Source organism: Mus pahari, chromosome 9 (assembly GCF_900095145.1).
Source record: "Mus pahari chromosome 9, PAHARI_EIJ_v1.1, whole genome shotgun sequence".
NCBI classification, from domain to species: Eukaryota; Metazoa; Chordata; class Mammalia; order Rodentia; family Muridae; genus Mus; species Mus pahari.
The window spans coordinates 23,720,937-23,731,884 of NC_034598.1; the positions used below are offsets into that span (position 1 = coordinate 23,720,937).

The 10,948-nt window shown below is 39.8% G+C and overlaps 1 protein-coding gene across 3 annotated transcripts in view; it reads left to right on the forward strand.

The window, feature by feature from the left end:
* Gcc2 (GRIP and coiled-coil domain containing 2) overlaps positions 1–10,948 on the forward strand; it is a 53,004-nt gene that overhangs the window by 25,547 nt on the left and 16,509 nt on the right. For all 3 annotated transcript variants that reach the window (XM_029542342.1, XM_021205419.2, XM_029542343.1), the window contains 6 exons: positions 734–838; positions 1,507–1,669; positions 6,802–6,902; positions 6,992–7,069; positions 8,172–8,309; positions 9,613–9,734. In XM_029542342.1, the coding sequence (XP_029398202.1) occupies positions 734–838; positions 1,507–1,669; positions 6,802–6,902; positions 6,992–7,069; positions 8,172–8,309; positions 9,613–9,734 (707 nt within the window). The remainder of the gene's footprint in view (positions 1–733; positions 839–1,506; positions 1,670–6,801; positions 6,903–6,991; positions 7,070–8,171; positions 8,310–9,612; positions 9,735–10,948) is intronic.

Below are 10,948 nucleotides of genomic sequence, written 5' to 3' on the forward strand. Positions count from 1 at the left end.
TATATATAGTGTCTAAGAATTTCATAAATTCATTGTTTTTAATGGCTGTGTAATACTTCATTATGTCAATGCACCACATTTTCTGTATCCAATCCTCTGTTGAGGGACATTTGGGTTCTTTCCAGCTTCTGGCTATTATAAATAAGGCTGCTATGAACATAGTGGAGCATGTGTCCTTATTACCAGTTGCAACATCTTCTGGGTATATGCCTAGGAGAGGTATTGCTGGACCTTCCAGTAGTACTATGTCCAATTTTCTGAGGAACCGCCAGACTGATTTCCAGAGTGGTTATACCAGCTTGCAATTCCACCAACAATGAAGGAGTGTCCCTCTTTCTCCACATCCTCGCCAGCATCTGCTGTCACCTGAGTTTTTGATCTTAGCCATTCTGACTGGTGGTTCTCGGGGTTATTTTGATTTGCATTTCCCTGATGATTAAGATGTTGAACATTTTTTCAGGTGCTTCTCGGCCATTTGGTACTCCTCAGTTGAGAATTTTTTGTTTAGCTCTGTATGCCATTTTTTAATAGAGTTATTTGATTTTCTGGAGTCCATCTTCTTGAGTTCTTTATATATATTGGATATTAGTTCCCTATGGTTTTATATACTAGCCATATAATTTTTAAAGTTTTGAAATACTTCCAAAGTCTTATTATTTGTGTATGGTATGCATTTTATACATAACAAATGTCTTCTCTAATGTTGGTTGTGTTATGGGTTGTTTATTTTTAGGAACATGTCGGTACTGTAAATGAGCTCGAGGAACTCCAACTCCAGTTTCAAAAGGAAAAGAAGCAGCTTCAGAAAACACTGCAAGAATTAGAGCTGGTTAAAAAGGTACAGAAGTAGTCTCCAGAGAGAGAACTCCGTGCCCACTTGGCATGCCTAAAGCCTGGGTTTGATTCTCAGGACTCAGAAACTAGGAAGTGCTCATAGGACAGTATGGCTCATATTACTGCAGTTCTAGACACATAAAAACATTTTACGTATTGGCTATAATACTAAAACAATCCTTTATAAAGTGTTAGCCTCATCAAATTAAAACTTGAAGTTTATTTCTTATCTGTTCAGAAGAACCTAAGCTCATGAGTTTATTTCTTTGTCTATGTGTGGTTACTGTATTGTGTAACACATGAAGATAGTTATTGTCAAAGCTTAAAATTAATTTTAATTAATTTCTCTCTACTTTTTAAAAGAGTATTCCATAAAAGGCATTGTAAGAGGTACCTCTATAGTAATATTTCATAAGTAAGAACTCGATAAGACTAGAACTACTACTGTCAGTAATTGAAGTTAGTCAGATGGAGTTCAAAAAGTTGGGTTTTAATAGTTAGAGAACACTTGATGAAATTAGAACTGTGACTGTTGAGCTTCTCATTTCCTCATTATACTGTGTCCATGCTACCGAAAAACATAATAAAACCTGCTTGTTCCTGTGGCATGGTTATAGCAGTTTCAAAGACTAGTTGCCCTGATAATATGTAAGTCTTTCATAAAACCTGCAGGATGCCCAACAGACCACATTGATGAATATGGAAATAGCAGATTATGAACGTTTGATGAAAGAATTAAATCAAAAGTTAACAAATAAAAACAGTAAAATAGAAGATCTGGAGCAAGAAATGAAAATACAGAAACAGAAACAAGAAACCCTACAAGAAGAAATAAGTGAGTAAAACAATTTACTTTACTTTATAGCTGCCTCAGAACACGATAAAGAGAACTGCCTGCCCTGCCTGCCTGCCTGCCCTGTCTGCCCTGTCTGCCTGCCTGCCCTGCCCTGTCTGCCTGCCTGCCCTGCCTGCCTGCCTGCCCTGCCTGCCTGCCTGCCCTGTCTGCCCTGTCTGCCTGCCCTGCCCTGCCCTGTCTGCCTGCCCTGCCCCCTCCTCTGACTCTCTACCTCTGCCAACTTTGTTTTTTTATATACAAGAGTCTACAGGCATGTGTAGTCTCTGCTGGCCCAGAATTAAGTTACAGAGATCTGGCCGCCCCTGGCTCCTAATTACTGGGATTAAAGCCATTCATACAGGTCTGTAATCACCAGCACATGTGACAGTGTTGAGGGCCAGAGGCAGGTCAACCATCTGCCATTAAGAGGTTAAAAATCCACATAGTGCTTGCTGCAAGGTACCAGTAATGTCTGTTCCCAGTTTATTGGTTAATAAAAAGTTGGAAATTTTAAATAGTCATGAAACATTCCTCTTTAAGATGATTATATGGATTTTACCCATAAAATATGTTCTAACATTATCATTAAACACTGTAACATTCCCTTTAAGCACCCCCGAGTGGCTGATTTTCTTGGTTTGAGTAATTTCAAAATTAAGGTTCCTTTAGTGATTATTCCTTTGACCCTTCAAGTCACATGTTGGTTACTTTCTAAATATTGAAAGGATTCTTTTCAAGTATTTTTAGTGAGTTCTACATTAAGTCATTTGCAGTTACAGCACTTCATGGTTTCCGTTACTGGTCAGTGTATTAAGTGTTGGGTTTATGTGATGTCTGAGTGGATTTTCTTAGTGTACTTGACAGCAGTGTTACTGTGTAATAATGAGTAGAGATCAGATAGGTCTTGTCAATTGGTAGGTGGGGTCAGGTCATCTGATCTTCAAGTCATAATGATTTTTCTCTCATCTCCTACCATGTGCTGAGAGAGCTATGTTAAAATCTCAAACCATAATTCTCCATCCCTTTTTGTCTTTTCAGTTCTGCCACATTTTGTTTCATTTATTTAGAAAGTCTAGTATTGGCTGTATTCACACTTAGAATTCTTGCATATTCCTAATGATTTGGTCACTCTTACTGTGAATGTTCTTTTGTAGCCCCAGTATTTATTAATACTTACACAACTGCAGCCTTTTGATTGTTGTTGACATTTGCCTTGTAACCTAAGTAAGTGGTGTATTCTCTCCTGCAACCCCTGGGACTGAGGGCTGAACCCAGAAACTGAACTAAATCCCTAACCCTTATGTGTTATTATATATTACAGTGTTTGTGTGTGTGTGTGTGTGTGTGTGTGTGTGCATGTGTTTAGTTTTCTATCTGTGAATATAAGCATGTGAGTGCAGGTACCACAGTAGGCAGGAGTTAGATCCCCTGGAGGCTGGAGTTACAAGGAGTTGTAAACCCAACGCCAGGCCTCTGAAAGAGCAGTATTTGCCCTTAACCACTGAGCACTGCTACAGCTTCCATGGCCTTTTAAATAGCTTTATAATTGGGTCTTGCTTTTCCCTCCAAACTAAGTCTCATCTGTTGAAATATGTGAGCCATTTTTAGGGTGATTGCCTATGAAGTGTGTGCCTTTGTAGTGGTCCCTCCCTTGGGAAAGCCTTTTATCCCATTTAATAATTTGCTGTACTTCCACCTTGGTAACTTAGAGTTTTAGTTACAACTTTAGTTTATCTTCCGCTACTTTGAAGTAAATGCCCCATCATGGAATGGAGTCTCTGGAAGCTCCTGTGTCTTCACATTCACTAATTCACAGTCTCTGTTAATCCTATGTGGTGAAATTTTCACTTTAGATATTGAATGTGATTTCTATCTCTAAAGTTCTGTTGGGTTCATTTTTAAACTATTATGCTAATATTTCTTTGAATACATATAGGATCTATTTAATGTCCATGCTTGCTAATTCATTATTTCTATCAAGTATGGGTCTGTTTCTCTTCTTTTCTTTTCTCCTAGTTGTACATCATGTTCTTTCTGAATCCCTGTGCATTATTTCTTCACAAAGGGTTTCTCTACCCTGGCTGGTAGCTAATGATCATCATCCTGTGTGGAATCTAAAGTGTTCACATTACAGTACTGCTCGTTATTTTTCTCCTCGAAGTTTTATACATCTCAGCTAGACCAACAACTGTTTCCACCCTGACACCATATTCGATAAGATACTCCCATGCACAGAGCCAGAACAGGAAGTGTGGCTCACCGCCTTTGTTTGCCATCTCTTAGCCACTGCTACTTATTGTTCAAGTGTCAGAGAAGGAAAGGTGTTGTTATTATTCAGTTACTTAATTGTATATGACAGCAAAGTTTAAGTCTAGACCCTATCGCTCTCATGACCAGAAGCATAAAGTCCTGTGAAGCAGCTACCAAGCAATGACTTCCGATACATATGTGAAGAGGAAGTAGTATAAAAGGAGACACTGAGGTATGGCCACACAGTAAAATCAGACAAAGGTCAACGCCTGAGGAGCTTCCTGTGTCTCTTTGCTAATCCGTAAGTGTTTCAGAAAGCACCACAGATGCCAAAAGATGGACAAAAACATGCTCAAAAGCTGCAGTCATGGTAGAGAAGGAAGCCTCAGAAGGAGGGATAGGGCACAACCATATGGGTGGCTTTCTCAGTAATCTCTCACAGAAAGGACTAGACACTTTTCTCTGCATGTGATTTTACCACAGGTATGAATCTGGTTCCTGTACTTCTCCTTTTCCTGTCCACTCTTGAATATCCATGGGATCCTTCTAGTCATAAATGCTTCTTGTCAAATTGGACATAGTACTACAGGAAGATCCAGCAATATCTCTCCTGGGCATATACCTAGAAGATATTCCAACTAGTAATAAGGACACATGCTCTACTATGTTCATAGCAGCCTTATTTATAATAGCCAGAAGCTGGAAAGAACCCAGATATCCCTCAACAGAGGAATGGATACAGAAAATGTGGAGTATTACTCAATTAAAAACAATGAATTCATGAAATTCTTGGGCAAATGGATGTATCTGGAGGATATCATCCTGAGTGAGGTAACCCAATCACAAAAGAAGTCACTTGGTATGCACTCACTGATTAGTGGATATTAGCCCAGAAACTTAGAAGACCCAAGATACAATTTACAAAACACAAGAAAATCAAGAAGAAGGAAGACCAAAGTGTAGATATTTCATTCCTCCTTAGAATAGGGAACAAAATACCCATGGAAGGAGTTGCAGAGACAAAGTTTGGAGCTAAGACAAAAGAAAAATCTATCCAGAGACTGCCCCACCTGGGGATCCATCCCATAATCAGCCACCAAACACAGGCACTAAAGCATATGCCAGCAAGATTTTGCTGAAAGGACCCTGATATAGCTGTCCCATGTGAGGCTGTGCCAGTGCCTGGAAAATACAGAAGTGGATGCTCACAGTCATCTATTGAATGGAACACAGGGCCCCCAATGGAGGAGCTAGAGAAAGTACCCAAGGAGCTGGAGGGGGCTGCAACCCTATAGGTGGAACAACAATATGAACTAACCAGTACCCCTAGAGCTCATGTCTCTAGCTGCATATGTAGCAGAAGATGACCTAGTCGGCCATCACTGGGAAGAGAGGCCCCTTGGTCTTGCAAACTTTATATGCCCCAGTACAGGGGAACACCAGGGCCAAGAAGTGGGAGTGGGTGGGGAGGGGAGCAGGGCAGGGAGGGGTATAGGGAACTTTCAGGATAGCATTTGAAATGTAAATAAAGAAAATAAATAAATAAATGCTTCTTGTCCTATGAAGCGTTCCATCTTCATGTTAAATTTGTATAACCTTTGAACATATCGTACCACATAGCCTTTTGTGTTTCATGTAGCATGTAGACATGGCTTTACATCATCTTGTAAATTGTCGTCTCCCCATTTCATTCTCTGTTCTTTGACCTCAGGAACTTCCTGTCACTTACATATCAAGGCTTCCTGTGCTTTATAAAATACTTTCAGAGCTGAGCAAATAGTTGTCAGAAGACAGCTGAACAGGGTCTACTGTAGCAGAAAGCAACTCCCATGTCTGCTTACCAACTAATGATCTGTATGCTTTGTCTATGAAATGCTAATCTAAAAGTAAGAGGGGCCAACTAGTTGGTATCTGGCTTCTGAGCACAGGACCTGTGTCATCTCTCCTTAGCTTGTTTCCTAGCAGGTTATAGCCTGATTTATCCAGCCCATTCTACATAGTCAGTACACTTACTGCGGACAGAAAACACTTGATATTTGCTTTTTGTTCTTGACCTTTGTTAACAAGAATGGTTTTTGCCTTTATTATATTTTGGTTTGTTCCCTAGTGAGCACTCTTTCATTAACAATCCTACCACAAAAGAAGTATTGCCTCTTACTTGCTATCATAAAAGCTAATCCCAGGTATACACCTTCTGTGTTTTACAGCTGTGCTTTTTCTTTTGTTTTGTTTCATTGAGACAGAGTTGGCAGGCTGGCCTTAAACTCATGATCTTGCCTCTGCCTGCCAACTGCTGGGATTATAGGTATACACCACTACACATACCTTTTTTGAAGAACTTTTAAAAAGTACTACTTCAAATATACACTAAATATAAGTGTGCCTGTGTTTAAGTGATACCTACTCAAATATTTACAAGTGAAAGGATTTGCTTTAAAATTATCCAGTAGAGTTTTAGAGTAGATCAGAGGTTTGCACATTTATTTACTACTTGGGCCAAGCAGTAAATATATTGGCTTTATAAGCCACACAGTCCTTGTGGTGGTTCCTCGGGGCACTAGTGGATCATGCTAATGCAGCCATAGACCATGTGGGAATGAAGGAGCCTCTCTGTGTTCTGTTTTAAACTATTTTCAGAAATCTAGCCTGTGAGCTGCATTGTTTTGAACCTGTCAGGGTGCAGTAAGATTGGCTATGTGTTCATAAGTGTTTGAGGTGGGTGATTAGCACAGAGGAATGCATTGTTGGATATATTTGAAAAATCCAGATGAAGAACTAAAATGAGTTTCTGGTACATTAATATGAAGAAAAAAATTATCATTTGTGTGTTGTGTTCACTGATAAAACTTATTTCTTTCTGCTGGAATTCCTTCATGGGCTAGCTTCACTGCAGTCGTCAGTACAGCACTACGAAGAAAAGAACACCAAAATCAAGCAGCTGCTTGTGAAAACCAAAAAGGAGCTGGCGGATGCAAAGCAAGCAGTATGTTCATTTCTCCGTACTGTTCTAGTGCTCACTCATGGTTACAAGTCTCTTTAGTGTGTAACTTAACCATGGCTCTCTTTCTGTAGGAAACCGATCACTTACTACTCCAGGCATCTTTAAAGGGTGAGCTGGAAGCAAGCCAGCAGCAAGTAGAAGTCTATAAAGTAAGACTTTGATTTTTTTGAAAAGCTTTTGCCATGTAGAAGTAAGTTACCATTTAGATGGTCCAGAGAGATGGCTCAGCAGTGAGGATGGTCACTGCTCCTGCAGGGAGCCCAGGTTTAAGTCACAGCACCCACATGGTGGCTCACAGCCATCCATTATACATTATACACACACACACACACACACACACACACACACACACATATACACACAGACACGTTCACACACACATGTATATACACATACACACATATACACACATATACACACACACACAAACACACACTCACACACATATACACACAGACACGTTCACACACACATATATATACACATACACACATATACACACATACACACACAAACACACATGCACCATTCAAGAAATCTGATACTTTCTGGTGACCCCTAAGGGTACCAGGCACACATGTGGTACATAGAGATGCACACAGTCAAAACATCCATACATATAAAAACTAATAGAAGTGGGTTTGGGGTTTTAGTTTTGTTTTTGTTTTTTTTTTATTTATATATTTTAGAAAAAATTTCCTTTTAGATGTTTTTCCATCAGATAAGGAGTTACTCTTTAGGGGTTCTTAAGAAGAGTGCTCAGTACTTTGCTGAAGCAGAAGCAGTAAAGTTCAGGCTCGTGACCATCATGCCTTTGAGGGAATAACAGTCTAGAACAGTGCAAATTTAATAAACATGACCCAAAACTTCATCTCTACCTCTGACTGAAAAGACAGTTGCAAGAAGCAAGCTGGTTTTATACTTGCTGTATTCTACATGTATAATGTCTGATGGTATTTAATTAAACATTAAATATTTAGTCTTAAATTATTCAGATTCTGATTTTAAAAAAAATAAATCAGCAGGTGACGCACGCCTTTAATCCCAGCACTTGGGAGGCAGAGGCAGGCGGATTTCTGAGTTCGAGGCCAGCCTGGTCTACAAAGTAAGTTCCAGGATAGCCAGGGCTATACAGAGAAACCCTGTCTCGAAAAAAACCAACAAAAATAAAATAAAATAAATCAGCCTACTAGTAAGAAAATGTTCTACTCATATCTGAAAATAATCCTCTTACTCATTCTGTCTCTGCAGATTCAGCTGGCTGAGATGACATCTGAGAAACACAAAATCCATGAGCATCTGAAGACTTCTGCAGAACAGCACCAGCGCACACTGAGTGCATACCAGCAGAGGGTGGTGGCCCTGCAGGAGGAGAGCCGCACTGCCAAGGTGCGTCCTTTAGGGCTGAACCCACGGGCTTCTAGTCCTCCAGGCTTTCCCCTAGCAGTGGTCTGTAACTAGCAGATGCACACCCACCTCAGGTCATCCACCCTCAGGCAACCACATGGCCCTCCACCATCACAAGGATAGTATTTCTGTATATGTGTGTGAGGGGGAGCACACGGGGAGCACCATGAATGTGTGGGCTCAGAGGCCAGTCTTCAGGAAGAGGCTCTCCCTTTGTGCCTTGTTGAGACAGTGTCTTGTTTCTGTTGCTGCACTGTGTACTCAGGGCCAGCTGCCCCATGCAGTTCTCCTGTCCCTGCCTCCTGACATCCCATGGGAGTACAGGGAAGGTAAATGCACACCTTTTGATCTGGCTTTTAAAAACAAAAACACAACAAACAAACAAAAATAGACCACAGGCTTCCAGGCTCAAACTGGGGTTTTTCAGACTTGCACAGTTAGTACTTTTAGCTCTCGAGCCATCACCCCAGCTCTTGACAGCATTTTTGTTTTTGTTTTTGTTGTTTTTTTCTAAAATGAAAAACATGAGTACATTTACCTTACATTTATGTTTAGCAATGTGTTTGTGTAAAAATGTCACATTTATTTTTGGAGAGCACTACAGATTTTTCTGAGGTTTAAATAATATTGACATTCTAATAGGGTGTCAACTAGAAAGCATCTAGTTACTTACTGTGGCTTCGTTAGAAGTGTCCCTCTCACCTAAGTGACTGTGACAGTAGTATAGGGTTCTACAGGTCACCTCCAGAACACGCAATCTAACTTTTACCACTGTGGATTGAAAGTGAAGTTCAAATCAATCTATCTTTGAGAATCAGTTTTTTTCTGTTTATAAAAAGAATATATCATAGGTTTAAATTTTTTTTTCTAAAGTAATAGAAACAGAGAGTATAAAATTTATGAATGGCAAAGACATGAACTGGAGAGTTTTACGCGGTCAGGCCGGCAGGACTGGGTTTCTTCTGTAGTGTGTGGGGGTTTGGTTTGTTGTTTGTTTTATGAGACAGGGAATTACTCTATATCCTATGCTGACTTGGGAATCATAGTCTGTCCCAGGCTGGCCTCTAACTCTTTGTGATCCCCCTGCCTACTGAGACCGCGGGGATGAGGAGCAGTACCCAGCCCCAGAGCTAACTTTTAGTCATGTTGCTAAAGACTAAAATGAATAATAAGCTGTTTTATTCATTTTCACAGATTTTTTTTTTTTACTTTATTTCATTAACCTCTGAAAGGACATAGGCAGATCATGTTACAGTGACAATTTTCTCTCTCTTAAATGTTATAGGCAGAACAAGCTGCTGTCACCTCTGAATTTGAGAGCTACAAAGTCCGAGTTCATAACGTTCTAAAACAACAGAAAAATAAATCTGTGTCTCAGGTTGAAACTGAGGGAGCTAAACAAGAAAGGTAAATTCTAAGGTTTTCCCCACATAAACACGGGCTCTCCCCAAAGTTGGTTAAAAGCTCTGTTTTGATTGCTTTTGACTAGAATTTCAGGTATGTTACCAGGGAGCAGAGAAACTCTTGATGTCGCCATGTTCCCAGACAATTAGGGAAGGATACAGCACAAGCATTATTGCAAACTCTCAAGGATGTTAAAGCCAGAATCCAGTCTCTAAACTATAACCTCTTGTCTCAATAAGATCCAAACATAGCAGAGATTTAGGCATTAAAATTAAATGTATGTTATGCTATTTATGACCACCTCCATTTGATTTGAATGCTATGTTAATGTCAGTTTAAAATTAGCATCCAGATCCATTTCCTAAATTGTTCAAAAAATATACCAGGAACAAGAGAGGAGCTGGATGTGGTGGCCCACACCATTTAACCCCAGCACTTAGGAGGCAGAGGAGGTGGATCCCTGAGCGTTTGAGGCCAGCCTGGTCTAGAGTGAGTTCCAGGACAGCCAGGGCTGCACAGAGAAACCTTGTCTCAGGAAGAGATGGGGGGAGGAGAGGGGGTTCAGACATCCTGTGGCAAGTCCATTTTGATTTTGTAGTAGAGGTCAGTTATTTATCATTTTATTCCTGCTTCTAAGGTTCTAAACAGGGCTCATAGTCCTGTGATGTTTGCATGCTTATGTTTATGCTTTTGTTAGTTTTTGTTTAGGAATCTATTAAGATATTTTCTCTACCCATAGCTATTATAAATATCTCTCAGTAACTATCATCATTTGTTAAGAGCTGATGTGAGCATACCTGAATTGAGTTCACATTACTTCAGTGTGATTTTTTTTTTAAGTACCTTCCAGTGTTTTATACACTTTTTCTGAACCTACTTTTGTGATTTTTTTTTTTTAATTAGAGTTTCTTATGGGTGAGAATTGTCACCTTAAGGAATGTCCATTTCTTATACATCTTTTAATATATATATATACATATCTTTTAATAATATATGCATTAGGGAAGAATTGTGGGTTTTCATTATTTCCACCAAGATTTTACTCTAATTCTAAACAGACTCATCCCTTTTCTTCAGGTATTACCTTTCACTGTATTTTAACTTCACATGCCACTCTCAGACCCACTCTCTTACAAGTGTGTGAGGTTCTCCGCTCTCAGACCCACTCTCTTACAAGTGTGTGAGGTTCTCCGCTCTCAGACCCACTCTCTTACAAG